The sequence below is a fragment of the Cephus cinctus genome, unplaced genomic scaffold (assembly GCF_000341935.2).
Source record: "Cephus cinctus unplaced genomic scaffold, Ccin1 Ccin1_scaffold2608, whole genome shotgun sequence".
Taxonomy (NCBI): domain Eukaryota; kingdom Metazoa; phylum Arthropoda; class Insecta; order Hymenoptera; family Cephidae; genus Cephus; species Cephus cinctus.
In genome coordinates, this window is record NW_014334309.1 from 73,434 (window position 1) to 99,074 (window position 25,641).

The window sequence follows — 25,641 nt, forward strand, 5'->3', positions numbered from 1 at the left end:
TTGCAGAGATATATGCTTTTGGTTAGTACACGTAGTTTAGTTCCACATTCCAATAAGCGTCTGATGCGTATCTTGTTTGCTTCTTCTCGGGCAAGTCTAAAATGGAATTTCTTTTTATCTAATTCAAAATACGAGAGAAAAAACAAATGAAAGTTGACTAAGAGATCGGTAGATATAAAATAAGTTAATATTTATTATTAGTGAAATACAATTAATATATGCAATTTCGATGCTATTTTACAATGTCTTACTTCTATGCTGGGTCACAAATATCATATCTATTTGGCCATCCGGAAGTTATGGACTTGAGCTTCTTTATTTTTCGTTTCTTTTGGAGCGACAGATTCCCCTGCGCACATATAGATGATCCTGCGATGGAAATATGTTTGTGGCCCTGCAATTCACTGTTCTAGTCAGTTTATAATGGTATTGTTAGACAATCCGTGCTTCTCGCTTTTTTCCTTCTTTACTTTTTCATTATGAATTATGTAATATCAACATTAGAATCATTTCTAATCACTAAATGAAGTAGCTTTTCTGTTTGCTGTCATTGCCAGGACTTCCACTTCATAAAATACCAGTTACCACTTTTCTTGCAATATTTACTTTTTTGCACAAGAAGCTCTTGAGCTAAAATCTTTTTATAACCGAGCTATCTAAGAGGTACGCCTTATCAACGTGCAACAAGGAGTTTCTATTATTTGTTGTCTTACTCACTTTACCTGCAGTTCATTTATATGATGCTACTACTAGTCCCAAATATAATGTTGGGTGTGTTTGAAGTTTATTTAATTTACAAGAGTACCATTGATATGTGACAGGCAGTCAGGTATGCAAGGAATAGTGACGTAAAATTCAATCAATTATTTTGTTGTATCATTCATTGAATCTGTGATATATGGCAGTATTACTATATTTGCATACAGCAGTAGTTTCGGTGAGAATGCACTGTCGTTATTCTCAACAAAATATAAATAATTTACATAGGTATGCACTCGATTGGCGTTTCGAAATTACACGTTGGTACATAGACATCTTTTAAGTGGAATTGTTTAGATTAAAAATATAGAAAACCTGGAACTGTTTATATTTTTGCTATAACAATGAGTTTTGCATAATCTGACTGACCAAAGAGTGGTCAGAGAGTTTATACATTGAATTATATTTGAGTATTTATTTTTCCCTTTTTCTTTTACTGACAATCACTGAAGTATCCAAGATTACAATATCATTATGTTGAGTTTGTTGAAAGTTGAGCGATAGATTCTTGAAGATTTCTTTGGAATACACGTATATACATAAAAAGCAATGCAAACTATATGCTATAGTTTATTGCCATGATAATAAAGTAATACAGCAAAAGTATATTCAGTTACTTTGACCTGATTAATACAGTGAATGTGGCAACAAAATGATATTGAAAGAAAGTACAGCTACAATTCTAGCAAGTTGTTTTAGTATAGTTTTACAGAAGTTACTTTATTTTATATTTGAATGCTGCTGAAGAGAATTGCTTAACAGTCTTCCCACTTCCATAACTGTGGGACGTGTCACTCAAAGTACAGTTATTTACCTAACATTAACATTTTCTCATTTATTTTTCATATACATATTGGCTACGAAGCAAAAACAAGTCTTGCCAAACAGTTTTTTTTTTTAAAGTCAAGAAACAAAGTATATTATTGCAGTCGAACAGCCTCAGGATTAGAATATAAAAAGATTCTCAACTGAACATGGCACGTACTCCATGTTAAAACATTTATAGATCTTTTTTTTCAATTAATAAAAGCAGGCGGAATTTTCAGAAGCTTTAACTGACTTCACATTAAATGATCTATGTAACATACAAAGAATAAAAAAGTATCAGGATGATAGGTGCCTGATTTATTTATTATGTGCCATTTAGTTTGTAATTTTATGTATAGCTGTTTCACGCTATTAGTATCTCACTTTTATTTTTCACAACATTGAGCACATTCACTTTGGGAATCACACGTTTTAGATTGAAACCCTCGCTTTATACTTTACTCAGAAATCCTTATTTATACAAAACGTAATTACCTGATATGCAAAAATCGAATGAGTCGAGCTGTGTGTACGTTATCAAGAAAATGATAAATGGCCCTCACATTATTTAATTGAACCTTTTACAAGGTTGGTAATAAAAACAGGTATTCCGCCTGACGTAAAATACAGTGACGAATTTGTCTATTCTCTATCGTAATAAGTAATGTACGTAATTGCGTACACTTTTGTTCTCTCCGCTATGTAATCGTCTGTCGAAGAATTGTCATCCAAGTGAATGATACGAATAATACTTTGCGTTTATAGTTTAACAGTCGGTAACACGAAGAACTATCTATCACAAAGATTCATCATTATATCCTGATATGGACACTTCGATTATTACAGAAAGCACATCGGACACGAATTCCGACCTTTCATCGCGGAATAAAAAGTTTTATGCAATGATTGAGAAACGTAGCACAATTAAAATAGTACATTCGAGTTAGACTTATAATCCCAAGATTTTCTTACTCGAGAACTGTGATTGTCTTCGTTCCATCCAGCTTTTGAATGATTCCTGTTGCGAAAGTGATAATATCGCACACGGTATGAGAAGGTCTTGCCGATTTAGATTGGGATGACACTGATAAGCGTGATAACAGATAACAAAAGTTCAGTAGGTTGGTGGTAATCACTGAATAGAGTTGCTATTGGATAGGAAAGAAGGTAGTACCAAGTTTAAAAGCAATCCGATGCAAGGTAGTCAGAGAGAAATGAAAATGGAGGACATCCGGTCAACGAAAGGTTATGACAATGAAAAAGCAGCATTGTGCTCATTGGCCGAACTTTCCGAAGTTCTCGTGTGACATATAAAAATGTTAACGTTACGCGTTCTTTCCCTGATGCCGGTGAATCGACGATGATTTCGTGAACTGGATGGAACGAACCTCTCTCAGTCGGTGTGCGTTGTCTTACCCTTTTGCGAACAAGAACTCGACCTGCGAGGTCACAACGAAGTCAAACTTTTTCCACGTTTGGCTAGGCGAAGCTCCAGCCACAAGTATGGAGCCACCGAGAGCAGGAGCATGAAAGCAAGACCCAAAACTCGAATCCTGGTACATACCAAACCGTGAAGACCGAGTGCTAATGACAGTCCCAACCATCTCCAAAAAAGTGACGTTGACATAGGACCCTGCCACGAGCTGGGGTAAAGACCAAGCAGCAGTGCTGATAATAAAAAATTGATCTTAATTGTAACTCTTATGAGGATGCTTGTGATACTCCTTGAGATGTGCTTACTGTAGATCAACGTTTCCCAAATTGCATTGCAAACGCCCCACGCTGCGGAGATCACGTGGAACAGGGCAGGATCATCGCCTGCTGGTCTCCAGGCAACCAGGACCAGCAAAAGACATGCGTGGAAAGCGAATCCCACAGCTAAAATGAATAGATATTTTTTCAATATTTCATTCACTGTATTAAGATTGTACCACTTGTTTCATTCAATTAATTTTTCTTACCTACTACAAAGTGTCGCCTTATATGCCTCAAAAGCATTGAGAGAGTTGCTCCAGCAAGTGCTTGTAGTAAGGCTAAGCTTAAAAAGCTTAGCGTTACTGTCCCCGCGCCACCCAGGGCGCAGACAACGTATGCCTGGAAAGCAGAAGGATATTAATTTACCATTTAATTATTAAATTTGTTCAATATTGTTATAAATCTACTTCTGTAAAATCAGCATAGATGAATCCCTGTTCAAGTCCGATAAAAAGCGTAAGTGGCGCCGCTAGCTGTAGCCTTGGATCTTGAAAGGCGGCTTTAACGGCTTTTAATAAATTTTCTGTACTGACTCGATCATTGATACTCTGAGGCTCCTTCATTCGGGAATCAAGAAATCCACAAGAGATCCCAAAGGCAAGAATAGCCAAACCCAGCCAAGCACTGATTATCATAACGGATGTGCTTGCAGGTACAGTTGGCAAAAACAGAGTTTCATTATAGAAATAAGTTTCCTCAGGACAATATTCCGCGCCACACACGTCCTCTATTTCGTTATGTATTGACATCAATGGATTCGGATTTGTAATTTTTACAAGAATCGCAGCGATCAAGCAACCTGCAACGATATACAAATAATACTCTTCATAATATTTTTCTATTAAATCATTAAAAATCCACAGTTGAAACATGTTAAATATAGATTTCTTTAACGTACCAAGTGCAAGACCTATGTCTTCCGCTAACCTCAGTCCCCGATTGATCCTCCTAAGCAGACAGTCCCTTCTAGTTTCATCAGGATCTTCCGGGTCAGAACAAACAAGACCCAACCTCGCAGCAGAGATATTAACGTGCGAAGTCCTGGCAATGAAGCTTGGACTTGCAAAAGCTCCAAGAAGGGCATAACTCGGCACCAGGACGTACCACTTTGGGTACAGGTGTACACCCACAAAGATGCTCGTCACCAAGTGATTCAAGCAGACGATTAAATTCGTCCCGAGCTTCTGTACGATTATAGGTGCGGAACACGACGTGAGCGTCGCTGCGGTATAAAGAAGGGCCAAGAGTATTGGGCCTAGATGGGGGTTAAAAGCGCCAAGACCAGCTTGCAATGGGAACATAGGTAACATGGCCGCCGAGCTTGCGGCGTGTCCCAGAAGAAGTGCAGCGCAGTGTCTTAAAATGGCTTTCCTTGGCGGGCGAGGACCCGAAGGCGCCGTTCTCACAGCTGCGATCAAGCGACGTACCGAAGACGCTCCTGCCGAGGAACTCATCGATTCCCGACGACGCCATGACAACCCGGAAGTTCTTGCAGACCGACAAGAAATGGGTGAGTAGGTAGCCATGTGCTGTATTGAGTGTTTAAAAGTTATGATTACGTTCTACTAAACATTGTGTACACACGATACAGAGAGGTTATGTACGCCACTCACGCTAAGCGATTTCAAATTGGCAAATAAGATATTTATTGCTCGTCTTATAGAGCCCATAAAATACCTCGAGCATGGTGTCGTTATCCCATAAAGTATGATGATGGCCACCGCTACGTGCACGACGGTGGGTATGAGCCAACGGTGGTGGCTGCGCTGGTAGTTTCATAGGACCCAGACCACCGATTGGCGCCGGTCGGTAAACAGGACTCTCCAATTTATCTTTCGAGAGCTCATGAAGATTCGGTAAAGAACCCATTGTCTTTAGATATCTAGTTACCTCTAAGTTTTATTCAGTTCATGTTATAACTTTCACGTGAAACTTTCCTCTTTCCTCCGTGACAATTTTAGATTTATATTCTTCTCCATCTGAAAGCAAGTAATTTCATAAATATCATTGACTTCTGATATTCTGCGTTAATTCACGTATTTGTCATTCTGAGTGTGTAATTCGGTCTACCAGACCATTACGTTGGCATTGTCGATAGATTTGCTTTATTGCCCATTCATGGGTTCATGTCACGAACAAAGACCCGTTTATGTATTTATCCAGAGATTATTGGCTGTTTTCATACGAACTACGTGTTTCAAGAATTTCCATTGAGAAAAACTGAACGTCTCTGGGCGTCGGCACGCACGTCGCATATATTTTTTTTTTTTCTAGACTTTATCAATTTACACAAGCACTTTCAATCACGTCTAGTGATTTCATATGCTGGCAAGTTTTTCTTTTTTCTCTCACGGGAAAAAAGTCATCACGTACGATTCGATTATCCTATTACCGGCGTACGCGTAACGGCTATACTTATCAGAGGAATTCATAGGTGATTGTCCTACCCTTAGTTTCTCGTTAACGTAGGTCGTAAGCAAATAGTAGTCCCATGGATATATACATTTTTGACTGTATCTTATCACTGATTCAAATTATAATTTTAAAATTACCAGGATAAACTATCGGAGCGTTCTAAAATCTGCACGTAGCCAATCAGTGAAACGTATCCGAATAATAATATAAAGAGTTCGCGTTTACTTGAATTTAACCACAATTGAATCCTCTACTGGTTACTATTCGTAAAACACGTGACCTTGAACGTGCAGAAAAGTAAAAGGTTTCCGCGTTCACCCAGTAAGTCGACAAGGGCACGTGGAAACGGTAAAATGCATTACGTAAGATGTCACAATCTTTATTAATCATTCAAGTTCTTCCCTCAATGTGAATATTTTATAGCAATTTATACCAACAGATGCAGATCTCCGTGGCATAGTAATCAATAAAATTATGAATATTCATCGCATATCGGAATCTGATATGTACAGGAATATTTATAAAAATACTTATCAGATGCATACACCAAGTTTTGTCAATGTAATATAAGAATTTCCAGCCACAGGTATGAACATTTTTTATTCTTTATTAAAGTAGCTGGATAAATAGATTGAGGAAGTATGTATATAATGAAAATATATTTTCAGGTTTAAGTAGAGTTTTGATACAATTGATTTCAGGCGATTGGTTCATTCTTTTTTTAAAATAATTCTTTTTCAGAAAATCTCCACCGAATAGTCAAACTTACAGATTTCTCTTAAAATAATATGGCTCAGGGGCTAATGGATGTGTGAAATGTATAAGAGAAGGACAATTGACTAAGTAAAGGGTAAAGTTAAACACGAAGGAAACAGGAAGGACTATTAAGCAATAAATTGTCAAGTGTCAACATGGCTGAACTATATTCATTAATTATATCACGAGGGAGTCATGATATTCAAATAACGCGTCAACTGTATTAATCATTTTCGCCTTCGCCAATGGTAAGCTTAATAAATCTTAAAATGCCAAGACCTTACGGATAAGTTTCAGAGAAAATTCTTCTTTGAGTAAACTTCATTCATTAAAGTTTCGACTGACCCAACTTTACACGTATAAGGTTATCCATGCTGGACAAATGATAAGCGTTATCAATACTTAAGTGAATAGAAAGTAAAGAGTACACGAGTGAATATAAAATTAGCGACTGCACGTGTCCCTTGATTATTTCACATATGTAATCATTCAATCTTCGCATTCCAAAGATAGCGTGACGAGCAACAATCATTTTACATTTCACGTCGCGACTTAGCTACCAGCAAGCAATTATATTATACGTAGATAAAAATAAATACTAAAGATAAAAGTTTTTCGGAAGTTTTCATGCCATTGACCAGTTGTGAGAATTAGGTAAGTCTTGTGATTTTTGAAAATTTTTATCACAGCTCCTCAGCTGCTGTCATCTAGAATATAGGACATTGTTGTTTATCGAAGGATATCAATAGCGGAAGTTTGAATGGGGATATCCTCACACGATCGAATTTGCTTTCCTTTCTTTTTTGTTCACCGGACACGGACACGTAACCTTTTCGTAGGATTTTACGTACGATTAAAAATTCTAGTTGTGGGTGGGAATGCCGAAGGCAAACCTGTTTTAGTACTGATCTTAGAAAATATGTTATCTTCTAATGTCGATTGTCAATCTAAGGGTCCGTTTCCATGTAATGACTCGTACAGTTTTACTGTGTAGAAGATATGAAATCTTTCCAAAAAAATTTCACGTAATGACTTTTGAAATAAATGTTCAGTCTTTTTTGGAGACTTTCTTAGTCATTTGATAATTTTTCTTTTTTCTTTTTTAGCTTAAATTTGCTTAGGTAATTTTTCGAATCATTACTGATGTCATCGGAGGAGGGATCAAGTAATTGGCAAGACTTTCAAAACACCTCGCTTGTGATAGTTTTCGATCACGGTCAATTTTCAAGGAAAATTAAGATCACTGTGTCTAACTGGCTAACTCCTCGTAATTTCCAGTCAATTCGCAACGTCTGGATCAACGCAGAAGAATAAATGGAATAAGGACGCCCATGACCGTGTCGATGATTGACGCTTTTGAGTTCAGGCGCAGCCATCGAGACGGCCTGGGGACGCCAAGTCGGAAAACCTTCACGCGCTCTCGCGGATCGATGACCAGCAAAATCATCAAATTCTTACTTCTTGCGCGTCTCCGTTCTATCTGAAAGCTCGCAAAATCGATCTGGGATCGATAACGCTCATTGTCACAGATTACGTAAACATCAACTCGACTCCCAGCCCGGAACTGACACAACTGACCCCCTTTGATTAAAAGAATCTCTTAGTAGATCCTAGAGTTACGAACTACTGCAAGAATTGTCGAATCGATCGGTATCGTTTTTATTCGATGTTTACCTACTGCTCGTTACGAGTCGATTGACTTGACTCTATTCTACTTCTTCACACTGCTTTTCGTTAAGGTTCACGCCTGATGCATTCTTACTGGCAATTATAGATATTTTTACCAATAATAATAACAACAATCATCTACTTTACCAATAATCTATTTTTATTTTTCATTATTTTCAAATTACGATTTATACGTATAAATGATTCAATTATTTTTCAACTTCTTATCGACTCCTATTCGGTCGATAATAATAAAACTATCGAATCACGTGCTTGAATTTTCTTCGAGCCTTTCGTCTGAAGAAACAAGTTTTTTCTCCATTCAAAGTAACATTGTAAAATTATATATTGTTGGGGCTAACGTTTTTGTCGAATCATTCCAGGAATTCAATCACAACGATGATGATGCGACAAATCACTAAATTCGGCAACGCAGCAAAGGAGTATCAAATTTTTCCATGAAGTATCAATTCGCAATTGTCGGCCAATGGAGAAGCTCAAAATTAATCAGACGGACTTGTAAGTATTAGGAAAATCAATGAAATTTATTTGTTCATAAAGAAGAGTGAAATTTGAACATCCGTTATTCATCTCTCTGGGGCCCATATCCGGTCTGACCTTGTTTACTGTACATTTCTTATGAGTCAAATAATAACGTATCCACCGGAGGCTCAAAAAGTTCATATTGTGACGACAGAGAAACAGCATATTTTTCTTTTATCAGTAATTAATTCTTAACGTTTTTAATATGAATGATATTATGATCATGATCTTGATTGACCTTGTAAACTACATCTGTGTATGATACACGTGTAATATTTAAGAGAAATGAAAATGGATTCTTCTTTTTTTAGCTACGACGGAAGTTCGCCTTACGTCAAGTGGAGTGTATACGGGAGTGTGCCTGTGGATTACGGGAAAACCAACCGGAAGGCTTTGCTGGAAAGAAATGGAGTCGCCGAGACAGGTGGTCGTTGCTAACGTCAAAATGAAACTGGTTTAGCGAGACAAGCGTGGGAAGAGATGGCGGATGTTGTTGAGTGTAATGATAAAAACGAAAATGCAGACAGATTTATGGTAGCAGATTGGACGGACGTTAAAAGACAATTGAGGGATACGTAATTGACTACGTTAGTCGAAGCTTCCTAATTTCCTCAAGAACGACGCTCGTAGCAATTGCTATTTAAATTAATAATATTTATATAAAATCTAAGTAGGATATTTGTCAATTATCATACATAATATATTGTTCTTTTAGCAAATCCAAGTTTTCGCTAAAGGTACAGTAAATTGACATCCGGTTTTAATGTCGCTGACGTCTAGTGATTCGTGTTAGTGTCATTTAGGCCTCAGGCGCTGTAATTCGATGACGGAATAGAGAGACCTAACTTTGCTTTTATCCACCGCTGATTTCTCTAAGGATTCTGTTTGGAAGATATACCATATACTCTATAGTAAAATATATTGCTTGTTTTTAATGTCAACAGGAAAATGTATAAGTTGCATAAATCAATATGACGAATAAAAGGAAGAAGTCAATTTTCATTTTATGTCCCAGGGAGAAAAGGGGCGTGAAGGAGGCGACATATGTGTCCACTGGTGAAAATAAGTTATGAATAAAGTAATCAATATAAATAAAAAGAAATAATAAGACAACTTTAGATTCTTAGAACGTATACTGTGTTTGCTTAAATTTTTATATATTATCCGTACGTGAAATTCGTGAATTTTCGTACGACGTAATAAAGTTATAGGGTGAAAAGAGGGTTATGTAAAAAAAAAGAAAATGAAATAGAATATCTATGAGACATTCTATTATTTTTAAAATAATTATTCGCAATGACTTACCTTTCATCTGAATTAGTCACCTGTTAGGTTCAATACGTTTAGTCCTAACGTAGAAATAAAGCAGACTCATTACATAGAAAATGTTACTTCCATATTCATTGACGCGAAAATTATTTTTTTAATTTTACGTAATCACGAAAAGAACGTCTCTTACATTGTCCCGACGTACACACGAACCATTCACAATGTATTTTACACTCAACGTTAATTTAACAGATTTCGTTATGGAAATTGAATAATTAATTAAATTAATTATTATTTTAAAATGTACCTAGACCAAGTCTTAAGATTATTCTAATAAACTGTATCTCGCAGTACAACGTTATCAAATGACAAGGAATGTGAAAAATCTATGACAACACGACGCAGTCGTCTCACAGGAATGCACTTTAAGAAATGTGTAAAATCATATCATTCCTACCTACCACTACCGATATTAATAACAGCAACAATAATTTCAAAGATCAATTGTATTAGTAAAGTGTCAGTAAAATGTAATATTTCGATTTACAGTAATCCGCGCACCCACTTGTTTACGTGTTTTCGCGAGGATTTTTAGAACGTTATTTGATTTTCGCAGCGCGACGATTATCCTGGGACTTTATTTTCAGCTTATTTCAGCCAAACACAACGTAAAAAATTGATATCAATGGAGACCTGAGAGATTTGAATTGTAGAATTCCAGCCTGAGGTAAACTGGATGCGATTCGTACTCGAATGAGGGTTGGATTCATCTGGCACGTAGCAGCGGTTCTTCTCTTCCCTCCCGATGGGTCGATAGGAGCGAGAGTGCGTACAAGTTGTTTCGATTCTTAAGGCTCGTCCACACTTTCCAAATTTATAGCAGGTATCATCGACTCAAATCTCTCATTTTTTAAAAATAAAATCTCTTACGAGCTGCTCGTGTCTACCTGAAACAACTGCAGACGTATCGAATAATTCAATTGACAGAAACGACAGAAGAACGTCCCACTGAAGATATTTTAATGTCCACAGAAATTTTAACACTCAAACTTCAAAGCAATGTCACGAATATAATGAAATGTCTATTTATTATTTTTATACCGCAAAAATTCAAAATTATTCAAAAGTCCGTTACGATTTGAATGTCTACTGCTATTACCCAGAATGCACTGCGATTAGTTTATCGCGAAGTATCGTACAATGGTGAAATCTATACATACACTTATCACTTTCTTTATGAACAGTTCTCAATTTCAAATTTCTATAGGACGACATAAACACAATGTCACTGTCTCTAGATGACTAACCTTCCTGAATACCCGTGAGCATATGCTGTTCTCTGTGCTGTTAATTAACAGAAGATAGTGCAACCTGTCAAGCTGTATTATCATGTAAGTGGAATGGAGTCTCAAGATAAACTGCATCATTTACATGGGTCCATGATCACCTAACTTATGTAAATATCTCACAAGTATCCACTTCTACGAGCGTAGCCATAACCTATGAGAAAATATAACGTCCACGTACGTCAACCAGTGTAATTTCCAGCTTGTGCAGCAACTCATTTATCCCTTTCGCTTTCGTGTGAGGTCATCAGGTATGGTCCTTCCTGTTTCAGTCTCATTTTCCTCTCTTCCTATGATAATCAGATCCGCAAGGATACCGGATAAATAGATTAAACGTTACGATAACGACGCCGAATTTCGACCCTGGGAATGATTTAAATGAGACGTGAGATTTGTGAACGCATTTACTACACTGACCAGCAAACCACGTGCTTTTGTAACACACATTAAATCAGGCCTGACAATTTGCCAGGAACAATTATCATATATTTGATGACCTCGTGAACAATGTTTTTCAAGTGTGGTCGTGACTGCTCTGTGTCTGTTGTGTGACTGACTGTACAGTCGGTATGTGGGTGGGTCAGGAGTTACGAAAAGCTATAAGAACAGTCATCGATGAATATTATGCGCGATTATTGAATCAGTTGCAGAAGTAGGACATTTTTTTATTAGGATTTTCAAAAACAATCTATGCCAACACCTCAAAGTCAATGTCGACTTTTTTTTAAGATTAAACTAACGCTGGTAATGCGTACAAATCTAGAGTCTGAAACACGTACCTTTTTTAGGAATGATTTATTAAATACATTGCAGAGACATTGGGAATACGGAACAAGGAATCTGAATGATGATGACAAAGTTATAAAATTTTGAAATAAATCTTAGCATCGAGTATATGAGGTTCAAAGTTACATTAACCTCTATGAATTTCAATTTCTTCTTTTACCTTGATCTGTCTTATCAACTATCGATAAACGCACGTTACTCGCTGCAAGTGTTATTTCATATTAATTATGATGACCTTCTTACAAGTATATCGATCCTAATGAAGTATTACAGAAACAACCTGTAATTGAATAGCAACCTTTATACGAGACCTGTACGAGTGTTCGGATAATTCACATACGTATCTCGACCGGCCATGAACCCATTCAAACTGTAAAACATATAGTTTCAGGTTCTTGCAATGTACAGGGTGTTTAAAAAAAGATCGGCCAAACTTTAATAGAATAACCAAATTATCCCCTACATTCATTTTTCCGCTATTGACGCATTTTTGACGAAACAAGTTATTCATTCTATTTGACACTAAATAGAAGTTCAAATGAACATTTGAAATTATTAGATCGTGACCAAATGATATTAAAACAGTCGTACCAGGTATCACGCATATACCCTATGAGCCAATAAACAAGGTAATAAATAATTAATATATCGATTCTCCATTCCCAAGTAAACTTCCTTTACAGACCTGAAAAGTAAAATTTTCCAAAAAAAAGACACTGGTACAAAAATTAAAATATATATAAATTTACAAAAAAAAATATGGATGCTGGTTATGGATCACTCGATCGTTACATATCGATAATACACGGCAGTCATCTATGCACTTATTTATTATAAAATTTGAATTTCGACTCTTACCTCCTGATCGTGACTCGATGACGATGGTGATACAGAGGCGGTCACGATATGCGGCCTTGAAGAACGAAGAACACGATTGCCAAGCTTCTCCCACTGAGTGCGGAAAGCATGGGGGCACACAGCACGATATAGCACAACAGTACGAATCAGTGTAGAGCAGCTGAAGTAGGATAGGATATGAAAGTATAGGAAAGGATAACGTTAGAATAATAGGAGGTAGTGTAGGATCGTGGAGAACAGAAGGCAACTTGGCATTCCTCCCTCTTCTTCCAGTAAACCCCACGGAAGGACCGAGGCTTGGGACGTTCTTATAAATGGAGGTTCCTTGCCTCTCCGAGACTCATTTTAAACGACAATCCTCTGCTCCGCAGGGGCAGTTTCTCTTTTGACGTATTTATCTCGTTCTTCAAATTCGATTCGCTCATCGCACGTCATCAAGTAGAGTGCGCCAGTAGTGAATCTTCGACATGTGCAAGTAAATGTTGAGAAAAGCGTCCGCTGCTCTTGATTCAGCCCTTCTTTTTTTTAATCGACACTTTGGTACTTCAATTGAAACCGTTTGACTATCCACGGTACCTGATTACCCGTAAGTATATTATGATAACTTTATAAATTTTTTTACTCGTTCAACTATACGGGGAAAATTTTTTAAAAACATTTGTTAAAATTTAACCGTCATTAAAAAATTCGGTATTTTTTAAAATTCTCTAGTACTTTTTTTTATTGTTTATAATTATCGACCCGAAGCAATCGGATATACGGTAATCTAAGTTGATCTCGAGGAATCTGGAGTAGATGCATTTAACAGCATCGTACCTGGTTAACCTTTGGATCAACAGTTTATCCCTACTCGGTTGTCTACGTGCTTTTATTTAAACGTCCAAGTCGTTAGATACAGAATGATACGTCAATTGATCTTTCTATTAGACATGTGCTCGCGAGAAAAAAATAGTCTGTCGAGACGATGGTGGTAGTACGTGCTATAAGTTACTGACCGGCAAAAACTATATCGCGGCAAATTTCCATTATTCGCATGAGCGATTAAATCGTCTAGAATAGAAAATGACAAAAGTCATCGAACCGGATGGAGTATGCAGCGAACCCTGTAACAAAGGACAGAAAACTAATGTCGCTCGATAATGCAGGTGTGGTTAGAATTTCCAGGGTGCTGATAAGCCAGGAGCGTAGCTTGATCGATTTAAAATTGGCGAAAGTACTATTGTCGATAGATGCTGCTATATATATACCTTAGACAATACACGTATAGCCAACCAGGATATCCGTGCTTAAAACACATTTTTGAGTTTCACAGTTGATTAGTTACGAGGAATAAAAATAAAAAATTTATTCTTTTTTTCAATTTTACAAAATTATTTTTTCAATCGAATTATTCGAGCACGTTTTTTTTTTTTTCATTGTCCATCGACGTCCGAACCAGGATCACGTAAAGCCTTCGACCCTTCATGTTAATCAGTATGGATCGTCGATCGCAAAAGTTTCTCTTATCCCTGACGTAAATCCGTAACAGGAATTACATATTTATACTCAACAAGAGTCATCACCATTATTGACGCCACTTTTGCTCTTGGTGTCACGAACTGTTAACTACGTTCCCATCGCACGGATTAGCCTTACTTGCATTTGCACCAAGTACTCACTTTAATTAGATTTTCCTCGAGTAATTAAGCTCGGTATGATCATAAGATACGAGTAAGTTACAGATGAAAATATAAATGATCATATTAATTAATGACCTTTTGTGGACATATCTTGCGTGCGAGGACTTGGCTCGGTTTCCTGACAATAATAATAATTATAAGGAGAGTAATAAGGACAGCGGAACAAAGTACTTCGGTCAGCACAAAATTATTCTGCAAACCTACTGACGCTTCGTTTACTGTCCTGCTACTAGAAGGATACACAGATTATTAGGAACTTAGTGCCACGTGGAAGAAAGTTTAATTGATCGTTAGAGGTTTCCCGGAATTTGTTGAATTGCGCAATCGACGGAATTCGTAGAAAAAGAAGAAAATTATTCGGTTCAAATGTCATTTTGATATATTTATTATTAACCATTTCATACGACGACACGTGATTAGCGGTACCTTTGAAGACACGAGGATCAATTAAGTGACACATATGCTGTTGATAGGATTGCGCAAACGATGAGCTCGCAAGAAGATTAATTACAGAATTACGGTATTATTTAACGATGACATACTTATTATCTCCCGAGATCATTTTTCTTGTTTTGCGACGAGTTACGTCACGGTGTCCTGTTATCCAGGACTTTGATTACTTATAAGAAGTATAAGACTGATAATGCTAATTTCGTTCGATTCAATGAATAATATGGAATACATTTTTTTTACTTGGAAAAAAAGAAACTTGTGATGAAATATTTAAAACAGAAAAACAAGGAGTGGTCGAGCTTTAATTATCCTCGTATGCAACAATACATTTTTAACTGTTCGACTTTCTTTGTTGCTCGTGGAAGCCAATAATATTTTATCTCAGTCATTTTTATCTTTAAATCTATTCAAGACTCACAGCAGACGTCGCCCCGTGCCTATTTAAAAAATCCTTTGTTAAATCTTTTTCATTGTCAAGTTTATGCCGTGAGTCAACGTTTCTTCACTAGTTCCTTTAATGGCCGCTTGGCCTTGTTCGGCAACGACACCCGTCACTAAAGAAACTCCCCGAGTCTGCTACGGTTATAGACCTTCTTGAGTAGGTACTGGAACATTGCGTTTTCTTGCGTTTCGTTACAATTCGATTGGCAATTAGTTATAGTGGCAGTAGATTATTAAAAAAAAATTGACAGGACCAAGACATACACATTATTTGAACTCTGAATTGAGTCTAGAAACGCGACTGTCATTGGACCCAGTAAAATTAAAGTAATCCAAATAGCTTGGAGCGGTTGGATTCACGTAGACGATTAGAATTAACGTTAGCTATAACCAGTGTGTACAACTTTCTTGAATTTCATCCACTGGTAATAGGTTTCACTGAACCGGAATACGTTGGAGTTATGAAAAAATCTTGTGCAACTCTAACCAGAAGAATCGGTATAATGGCCATTACGTGGTTGGAATTTATGTGAAAAGAAGCTACTCCGACGATTGCATTCCTCTAGTATTACGACATTGCGCAACTGGAACTGTCAATGGATTGTCCGATTATACGTAAATAAATGTATATCGTTACTTACTGAAATGTATCGTGTAAAGAATTAACCTAGATTTGACAAATTCTTATTTCATTGACAACAAAAGCCACGAATAATTGAACAGTAACAAGAGTATAGAATGCAATAGCAACTGCATTAGCAAAAATACTCGAACGATCAAAAGGTGTAATATTGTCATTAGAATTCTCATACAACGTATACTATACGTAAATTGGAAATGTATAAAATAGATGCATAATGCATAATTACGCAATACGTACCAATGGCATTAGTCCAGCAAATGTAAAAGGTGTTTCTTGCATTATATCGAAACATTACGAAATTATTGACAGTGTAAGCATTCAGAGGTTGGCCGGATAGGATATCTGCCTACGAGGTGCGTCGTATATAGGCACGTGCATTAAAGTGCGTTCACACAGCAGCCACTGAAAGTCAGGATCAGTACGTGCACTGTGAAAAGCACTGGAATTAATATGATTATAATAATTCTGTTCCGTCTCACTGATTCGGGCTCAAGGTAGCCAACTTGCGTACGAGTCTCCAAGTTCCCTTACGCTTAAACGACATGCACGAACCATTTGCCACGGATCCGCCATCTAGCTGAGGACATTCCAACTGCCTGCGCACTGTTTACTAATCTTGGGAAGCGCAGTTTTCTCACGCAATCTTCTAACATGCCGTACGAAATCCTCCTCGTGTCTCACGCAAGACAGAAACGTAGAATTACGGCCGTCTGCTATTCAAGGAGAATCGATTTTATCGCTGATTTGACAAATTGTAGAAATCGACACCGGTGAATAAACCGCCAAAAACTATTTCAATGATCAATGCATTGTATTGGTTTACGTACTTATGAAGATAAAAAGTAAACGTCACAGTAACGTCAATTTAGCGGCCTCGATTTCTGTCAATTGATTTGGCATTGATCTAAACTCTTTTTTTAAAGACACACGCGTTAGTTATTCCCGTTCGGCATTATACAAAATATTTATACAAAAATTGCCTTGTATTGATTTGTAAAGTGTGAAAAATCATTATGAGTCAATAAAAATTGCTTCGATCGTAAAGTCATTTTCTGCACGAGTATTTCCTCTGATTAGTTTTACTCTCATAAATCAATGATCGTATCGAACTTCCCGTTGCTAATGATTCCTACTACACGACAGTCTTCCAGGTAATAATTGACAGATCTGACCTTGATACGTGAGGGAGGGGCCAGAGGCTCGACTCGGACGAATAAAAGTATCAGCAATGTCAATCGGGTCCCAGATCAAGCCCACTGGGAATGCAAAGTGAGGGAAAAAAGATATGCAGAAAACGAGTTGCAGGTTAAGTAGCCTTAATAGCGTCTACAAGTAGTAAACATAGTATTTATATTGGCTGCGTAAAAATTTTACAGACACTGATATAACTGATCGAAGAATCTGATTAAAGGACGAAAAAAAGACAATAAATATTCGTGTCGGAAGAATACTAGAAACTGATCGAGTCGACTGACTTCCGTTGCTGCACATGCGCAGAGGCCTTGGACGATCGACCATTCGCCAATCGTTAAAACGAGTCTACGTAGCTCGTTAGAATCAAAAGTAATAGGAGATTTTCATGAATATTAATTTTATGCAGTTTTATAACTGCATTTCATGCGCAACGTATCCTGAGACTTATTCCTTTTCCGCGATCACGATACAATTTACATTTTATACTACCAGCCAGTCTCGACTTCCGGCTTGGAAGTCTAGATGCTTCAATGCTAACTCTAATTGTACTCACGCAATCGATAGTAATTTTTTGTACAATGCTAAAAGTTTGATCGACTATTTCACAATTCATATCATATTAAATACAAATCCCTGTAATACCGACCCGCCGCCCTTGCTCCTTCACCAATCCAGTTTCGTCAACTATACGTCATTCGAGAACAATACGTCTCTCTAGAATGAACCCATGTCACATTATCGTATCGATGTCATCTTTTAATATGGAACATATATTAAAATGATACAAGCAATTATAGAAATCGTTGTGCAATGAAATATTGACCTGACGTCATATAGGGCTGGAGTGGGGGAGGGGAAAGAACTCGTTCGTTTTTTCTTGTCCATTGGCATAAAAACTATTCAAAGAATGAAAAATAAAAGGAAACTGAAAAAAAATATAAAAGGACGAGTAGCTCCAATTCAAGGCCAGAGGTGTGTCCGAGAACTTGGCAATGAAAATATTGCAGATTTCTGCCCAATCATTGACTACGTTTACCAGGTTGACTTGAGTATCCGCCCAGCATTATTAACGACCGATGACTTCAAGCCTTGAGAGTCTAGAATACGTCTTGCAGTCTCAATTTTGATTGAGAAAAGTTAATGGCACTTGAAATTTGCTTTTAAACCGTGTGAAGTCGATGATTGATATAAAGTGTTATTATTATAAATTTTTGAAAAAATTATATTTCAGGGCACGATGTTCAGCACGGTTCTTCAGAAGTTAAAATTCCTTTACAAGCCTTATGCGCTTGGTATTGTATCCCTTGGATACGTGCTTGGCGAGTTGGGCCATTATATGATTGGTGAGTAAAAGAAGAAAAAATGAGTAAAATAATGAAATAATTGATTTTTCAATTTATCGTTAATCAATATCTTTTTTTCTATTCTTATTCCCTTCTAGGTGTCACCAGCAAAGCTACTGCAGAGGATTTACATTACGGTGACATAGCATGTCAATTGAATTCTACTGACTATTCACTTGCCGATCTTCCAGTTCAATGTGAAGCTGCCAACAATTCGGATTAGTAAGTTAATGGCTTCCTAGTAGAATACGAAAAGAAATACAAGAGGAATTCTTCGTGCCGGAGTGTCCGCGTCTCCAGTCGCGCGTGAAACTTTAGCTTCTCTTTTCAAATGTATTTAAAAAAATGTGCACAGACCGTGTCGTCATTACATAACAATCTTCTCTCTTCCCTTTTATTTGCTCTTGCTAATTACACTACACGATCGAGAATTCAGAACGTCGAAGGACACTACGCAAATATAGAGCCGCGTAAATTGTATCGCACTTAGTTCCTAAGATTTGTGTATTCATCCTGCAATATAATCGTGTGATAATATTTGCTCATTTTTCACTTTCACAGCTGCCTGACTTTAAACCTGAACGGGACGTATTACTGCGAATGGAATTACAATGGACTCGGTTTGGACTATCAAATATTGGCTGGACCCAGTTTCATCGCCGTTTTCACTATTGTCGGTGTCATCCTGGGGATTGCCGCTGACAGATACAACAGGTGACACTTAGTAATACAACAATAGCCAAGCTTCTTTACTTTTAGTTCGAAAAGCATTTTAATAAATAAGTAAATTTTAATAAACATAATTTCCTTTTTTCTCCGTGTCCCGAGGCTTGTTTCTCACGAAGGAATATAATCACGTGTTCTTTCCAATCTGAGCGGTCGAACGACTGGCTGAGGTCTCCTATGGGTTCAAAAAACTTGAATAATTCAATCTTACATAACCTCTCACGTGTACTGAATTATCTGCGCGAAGCGAATTCATGCCAGGGCGATGCAATAAAGTTGAAACTATAATTTTGTTATTGTTTACAGAGTGAAGCTACTGGCGATATGTACTGTGGTTTTCAGTGTAGCCATTATTTTGATGGGAGCTGTCAAAGAATATTGGCAGCTCGTTCTTCTCCGAATGGTTCTTGCCGCAGGGTATGTTGAAAGATGAGAGAAAAAAGAATATCCAGTGTACAGTAGGAGATAGTCGTAATCAATACATCGGTATTGGGTTTATATAGAATCATTTTTAAAAATTGTATTATTCAACAGGGAAGCAGGGTGCAATCCTTTGGCAACTGGACTACTGTCAGATTGGTTTCCAGAAGAACAGCGTGGCCTCGTGATGTCCATATTCAATTGGGGTATCTACGGCGGTTATGGAATAGCATTTCCAATTGGTCGATACGTACCTGACATGAATGCATGGGGACTCGTGAGTACTTTGTTAACCTCAAAACCATCACAGTCCAAGCATCTGATCAGAACAATGGAATCAAGTGATTAGAGGAAACCCAAGTGAAATGCACAGTGCTCAGTCCGAGTAAATGAATCTGCACGGATCAGAATGGGTCGTTTTAATTAATTGGCAGCCGATGCTGAATCGCAAACTTGATTTAAATTCAATCACGAGATTACGTAACGTTCCTAAAACGTACACGTGGACTGCTAAAACGTGGCTTTAAAAAATCCTGGCAAAGGTCCCAAGTATTCAATATTGATAACATAAGATCTAAACCATGCTGAACCGTGCTACTTTGCATACTTGAATGCCCGTTTATGCGCATGCGCACAAGTCTTATATCATAGAGGAATATATATAAAGATGGCGTGGAAAGCCTCTATCTTTACTCTTGAAAATTACTGAAGGAACTGGACAATTTGTGCCCTACTCCGCCTTAATCAGATATGTCCTTAAGTTTTGGATACAAGGAATGCGAAGAAAGGAAATTTTTATACTTTTTCTTTGTAGGGATGGAGAGTCTGCTACTACGGTACTGGCATTGTTGGTCTGATCTTAGCTATTCTGACTGGATTCACTTTGAACGAACCTGCCCGCAAGAGCATTGGCGAGGACTCTGAGAATGATGGGAAGAAAGTGTCCATATGGAAAGTCATTTTTCAACCGAGAATTGTTCTCCTGTGTTTGGCTGCGAGTATCAGGCACTGTGGTAGGTTCAGTGGCTATTGAGAGTTGCAATAGTCATTTAATTTTATAGTAACGGAATCTTCAGTCGATCAATGACAGGTGACGTCCATCTTGGCATCGTAAACTGTGGAGGAATCATAAGACGTGATTTATGTTATTCAGGTGGTATGTGCTTCGCGTACAACTGCGACCTCTACTACAGGGACTACTTCCCGGACTACGATCTTGGCTGGTGGCTCTTTGCTGTTACGATTGTTGTCGGCAGCATTGGCGTGGTGGTTGGTGGAGTAGTCAGTGACAAATTTGTCGCAAAAATGGGCATCAGATCTCGTGTGGCTGTCCTGGCCATAAGTCAATTAATAGCCACACCCTTTGCCTTTGGATCTGTTTACTTTGGACCCCTCTGGGCTATCATTACTCTTGGAGTGTCATACTTTTTTGGTAAATTTCATTTTTTTCGTATCTCGAAATTCTCCTATTTACAAACGTCCAATATTCAAATGGCTTTTCTTATTTATTTGCAGCTGAGATGTGGTTCGGTATCGTTTTTGCCATTCTTGTCGAGATCGTACCCCTTAACATGCGATCTACGATAGTCGGTGTCTTCCTCTTCGTAATGAATAACATTGGTGGAAATCTACCTATCCTGGTCGAACCAACAAGGAAGGTTATCGGTTTCCGGGAATCCTTGTATATCTACTACGCTGGATTTTACGGCATCAGTGAGTTTGAATTCTCATTTTCTTTGTCTAGCTCCGAACGTAAACTCAAAGTCTCATGAAGATCTGGTGTATATTGATCCAGTTAAACATTCAGTCAAACTGAAGGAGCGCAGGTTTACGTAAATAACGTTGTATATGAAGATTGAACTCGATGCAGACGGAAGTGATTCAGTTTCGTATTATTCTTGTAGGCTCCGTCATGTTTCTCTTCACCATGTTCCTCATGGGAGGACCTGTGAAAAATGATAAATCAAATGGCGAAGCTGGACACGATAACAGTACCTTTACCAATGACGATGGACGTCTTTCGACCCTTGAACTTCCACGACTTCCGGCGAGGCCTCAGACCCAGGAGAACTCCAGATTATAATTCGCTCTAGATTTAAGAAATACGTATGATCATTCGTCTGTGGATTATTGATCGTCTTTGTAAATATGTATGTAAGATCTTAGATACTAAGTAAATGATAGGTTAGAATCAAGGGTACCTTGATACGTTTTATGCACTGCTGGTACCATGAACTCGAGAATTCTTTATACTGTCTGTAAAAGTGAAATTAGTTTAAAAAATCTATACACCGATTGCAACTAATGATGTTGGTATGGTGTCTCAGTTTTTGTCTCCAATTCCACTTTTCTTGGATATTGACATTCACGGTATATTATGTGTACAAAGAATCTGGAAAAAAATATGGATATATAATGTTGACACGAATTACTTTTATTATTTACAATATGTTGACACGATGAAAATTCAATATTAGTACAAGTAATGAACCACTGAGAGTTTAGGATGGTATCTTATACCATCCTGATGGTTCACTTATAAATAAGATTGAGTGAGTCGTGCTAGTGAAAAGAATTGTACAAGAATTGTCAGAATTATTGGAAAATCTTAGAACACAGTAATGGCTGACTGCCACACAATGTTTGTCAAGAATCTCACTGCAGTTTTTATGTCAAATAAAATAAGAAAGTTTGTCGAATTTTCTTTAACGTATTGTTATTATTAATTTTTATTTCTCTTTTCCTTTGCCGTATCGTTTATTTTCTGTCTGGGCGAACTGCTGTTTCTTATCTTTTTTTTTTTAATTTGTCAATTCGTTATGTAGCCTCTTAATGAACTCGACCTTGGACTTAACGATTTTATCTACTAATTTCACAAGAGACATAACACATTATTAATAGATGCGAAGAGTGTTCATATCTGGCAATGAAGAAGCCGCGTGTTAACAAGTGACACCTGAAAGAAGACAATTTGTCAATCAGGCATGTATTGCTGGTTGCCAAGCATCAGGTGCATTCTGGATCTCGTAACTAAATGTCATCTATAAATCTTTGTTTTTAGTTTTCTGATTAGCCTGCTCTGTAATAGCAAGTGTATTTATCTGCTAATTTTGTCAACGTCAAAGAGTCTCCTACATCGGCAGTATACTTCATTAATTTCTTGGGAATAATTATTTTTACTTGAGTCGATCCAAATTCATGAAAAAAATGGCCAGCCTTAAAGCAAAATAAAAAACTAGGTGTATTATAACATCACGGTAATAATCACAGTTATAATAAAAGTTTATTTCCTGTTAATTAATTAATTTACGGCGTTTGGGATTCGCTTCAATTTAAATTACAAGAAAAGGGGGTCTTGGGTAGGGCTTGATTAATTAAAGGCATTCTTTAAAATTTTCATTAAATTAAGTCTACTACACGTCGTTGATACTGGATAGTAATTTTCTTTTCTCGTTTCACTTAACATTCACGCGTGTGTTAACAAGCAACAAAAATAAAACTTGGTTTTACGAGTATCCAGCGCCAGCTGCGTGAGCGGCCATAACCGGATTGTCTATTTTTAAATATTCAATTTTGGCGAAACCCTAATATTTATCACATAGTGCCAACTATTCCCACGCTTTTTTTTTCAAATAAATTGCTGATAACATTTATAATTTATTCGCGACTCCTCTTCTTGTCATGATGATATATATATATATATACACACAAACTGTACTAGCTAAGATACGCGTTTGTGATTTGCGATGAAACGGTGCACGATTGTTGAAAATCTTATATGACTACCATTGAATATTTTTTTACATACATATCCTGATTCTACGATCCGCGGCCTCTATCGGCTATGTAGGGTGCATCATCTGCTTACAATATCCCAGGTACATGGGGATATATACTCCCATGTACTTGGCACAGAAGAAATTGCACATGTATCATTCCCAATTGCCAAAAACGAAAAGTCAGACATGATTTAGTAATGTAACAAACAGCTGGTGAGTCTACATAAAACTGAAAGTCAACTCCTGATTGTTCAATATTATACTGCTTGGAAGACTTCTTGACAAACTTAGATAACATTAGCAAGTTTGCTCCCAAGTGATGATCACGTGATCAAAGTATCTTTTTTGTTTCTGGCAAGCGACCAAGTTCGAAACTAAAGAAGAATACATGTCGTTGCACGAAGCTTTTATAACACTGAATATATTTTACTAGCAAGAAGAAAAACGAAATAGCTTCAAGTTCCTGCAATGAAATGGAAATATGTATTTTTATTAATAGATAAAAACTGTTGCGGCTTTTTCCCCAGTGACATTATCTAGAAATCTTTATATCTCATTTCACTGGGACAATAATTAATACTTCAGATAATAAACAATTACGTGAGAAGGATTTTTACTAAGCGATAAACGAGATGAATCTCGTTGGGATAATTTTGAAAGTTTTTTCTTTCGAACCTCGATCGATACCTTGAAAAATGATAACAGTGACCTTTTCGATAAGCATTTAAAAATGATATCGGGGTGTGACAAGAACTTCGAGTCTCCCAAAAGACTCATGTGCATCAAAAGTCCACGCAGAGGATGAACCTTCGTAAATATATCAGGATATCACTTTACGTACTCAATGAATTAAAGTCCAGAAAGCTTTTATGACCAATTCCATCAGCTATTTACATGCTCGGTTGATTTACGAAGTCTATAAAATTAACCATATAATCAGTATACATATGGAAATGAGATCTATTGTAATTTCGCAAAGTAATAGAATAAGACAAGTAATAATAAAATGTAAGAATGAGAAGAGGGCTTACTGTGATACATAACCATAAGAGTAATGGAGAAAAATGAACCAAGATCTAAAACGAAAAATATTAAAAACTCAACCGATACATGGTGTAGTTAGGTTATGCATACGTACGGTAGGTGGCATTATTATTAGACGGCAGCGCAGGAAGTAACGTAGAGACGAAAGGAAGAACTATTCCATTATGACGTCTATCTAATGTTGCGCGACCACGGCGAAAATGACTTTGGCACTTTAATAGACTCATTGTCAGTATAATTCCACTATTATAATATACGATTAACGTGACCCACCTAAGGCACATTTAAGCCATCAATGTCAATGACGTGAGTGAGTGAGTGATTCCTTGGACATCTTGAGACTGGAAAATTTTCAATTTTTTTGTTTACCGGTTCGTCATCTTGACTATAGAAAAAGAACGCTAGACAAATTTTAAATCATTTAACGGTTGTGTTACCCGAATGAAGTTATACTTGTTGCTCCGTAACTTTTCGTGTTTCATGAAAATGAATGCTTGAAATTTCTGTCGTATCGGTCGTATCTCATTATAATTTACTTTTATTTACTTATAGCTTTTGTTCTTCAAGGTTTTGACTTGTAACAATTATCAGATACTCTGCAAGCTACTAATCCTGCCATTTCGAAACAGGTACTCAAAGCTATTGACGTTATTTAAAATTCCACCGGTAGTCGTTAGCATAAACGTGTCTGGTCATGACTAGAGTGGTGCTCCCGTTTGAAAAATGTATATTTATAAATTTAGACACACATTTATGATGTTCAATAACCATTCAAATATCTCGAAATGATATTATACGAAACTTTAGCAGATGGTATTTCGATTAACGTTAGTTTGTCTAAACTTTCAAAAAGATTTTCTCGCTTTTCACGTGTATATACATGTACCTCTTGAAAGTCACGTTTCACTCTGAACTTGACTACAGCAGACTAAGTCGAAGCAGACGAGAAAGTATGTC

General features: G+C 37.1%; 2 protein-coding genes and 1 long non-coding RNA gene across 11 annotated transcripts; 2 read left to right on the plus strand and 1 right to left on the minus strand.

Moving 5' to 3' along the window:
- Window positions 1–1,313: 1,313 nt before the first annotated feature.
- LOC107274276 (UNC93-like protein) lies at window positions 1,314–13,122 on the minus strand. 4 transcript variants are annotated; one of them, XM_025091536.1, is made up of 8 exons: window positions 10,666–10,731; window positions 10,009–10,052; window positions 4,999–5,300; window positions 4,220–4,850; window positions 3,729–4,120; window positions 3,528–3,660; window positions 3,307–3,444; window positions 1,314–3,234 (listed from the first exon to the last, which is right to left on the minus strand). In XM_025091536.1, exons 3-8 carry the CDS (start codon window positions 5,188–5,190, stop codon window positions 3,014–3,016), a joined length of 1,707 nt encoding a protein of 568 aa, XP_024947304.1. In that variant the 5' UTR covers window positions 5,191–5,300; window positions 10,009–10,052; window positions 10,666–10,731; the 3' UTR covers window positions 1,314–3,013. The 4 variants fall into 4 exon arrangements, with proteins under 4 accessions (XP_024947304.1, XP_024947303.1, XP_015608749.1 ...); XM_025091535.1 differs by lacking the exon at window positions 10,666–10,731 and adding an exon at window positions 10,163–10,302; XM_015753263.2 differs by lacking the exons at window positions 10,009–10,052; window positions 10,666–10,731 and adding an exon at window positions 12,963–13,122.
- On the plus strand, window positions 4,699–11,483 carry LOC107274282. Of its 3 annotated transcripts, XR_003061772.1 has the most exons (10): window positions 4,699–4,831; window positions 4,985–5,177; window positions 5,877–6,098; window positions 6,176–6,322; window positions 6,478–6,740; window positions 7,599–7,657; window positions 7,771–8,231; window positions 8,544–8,679; window positions 9,015–11,175; window positions 11,240–11,483. It is a non-coding gene; the product is annotated as an uncharacterized LOC107274282 (long non-coding RNA). The 3 variants fall into 3 exon arrangements; XR_003061771.1 differs by lacking the exons at window positions 7,599–7,657; window positions 7,771–8,231; XR_001539426.2 differs by lacking the exons at window positions 4,699–4,831; window positions 4,985–5,177; window positions 7,599–7,657; window positions 7,771–8,231 and adding an exon at window positions 5,236–5,310.
- A 179-nt stretch (window positions 13,123–13,301) lies between the features above and the next one.
- Window positions 13,302–22,570, plus strand: LOC107274277 (D-galactonate transporter). Of its 4 annotated transcripts, none has more exons than XM_015753265.2 (12): window positions 13,305–13,548; window positions 17,322–17,483; window positions 17,555–17,741; window positions 18,604–18,715; window positions 18,814–18,937; window positions 19,277–19,429; window positions 19,748–19,858; window positions 19,976–20,138; window positions 20,676–20,874; window positions 21,015–21,293; window positions 21,377–21,574; window positions 21,766–22,565. In XM_015753265.2, exons 4-12 carry the CDS (start codon window positions 18,610–18,612, stop codon window positions 21,942–21,944), a joined length of 1,512 nt encoding a protein of 503 aa, XP_015608751.1. In that variant the 5' UTR covers window positions 13,305–13,548; window positions 17,322–17,483; window positions 17,555–17,741; window positions 18,604–18,609; the 3' UTR covers window positions 21,945–22,565. The 4 variants fall into 4 exon arrangements, with proteins under 4 accessions (XP_015608750.1, XP_015608751.1, XP_024947307.1 ...); XM_025091539.1 differs by having other exon boundaries at window positions 17,330–17,483; XM_015753264.2 differs by lacking the exons at window positions 17,322–17,483; window positions 17,555–17,741 and having other exon boundaries at window positions 13,302–13,548.
- Window positions 22,571–25,641: the final 3,071 nt, after the last annotated feature.

Excerpts from the sequence above, each read along its gene's own strand:
- LOC107274276 (XM_015753263.2), bottom strand. The coding sequence starts at position 5,190 with ATGGGTTCTTTACCGAATCTTCATGAGCTCTCGAAAGATAAATTGGAG. Across the intron at positions 4,851-4,998 it reads ATAACGACACCATGCTCGAG|CACATGGCTACCTACTCACC; the intron begins GTATTTTATGGG and ends CACTCAATACAG. Across the intron at positions 3,235-3,306 it reads TTGGGAAACGTTGATCTACA|CACTGCTGCTTGGTCTTTAC; the intron begins GTAAGCACATCT and ends TTTTATTATCAG.
- LOC107274277 (XM_015753264.2), top strand. The coding sequence starts at position 18,610 with ATGTTCAGCACGGTTCTTCAGAAGTTAAAATTCCTTTACAAGCCTTAT. Across the intron at positions 19,430-19,747 it reads GCCGCTGACAGATACAACAG|AGTGAAGCTACTGGCGATAT; the intron begins GTGACACTTAGT and ends TATTGTTTACAG. Across the intron at positions 19,859-19,975 it reads CGAATGGTTCTTGCCGCAGG|GGAAGCAGGGTGCAATCCTT; the intron begins GTATGTTGAAAG and ends ATTATTCAACAG.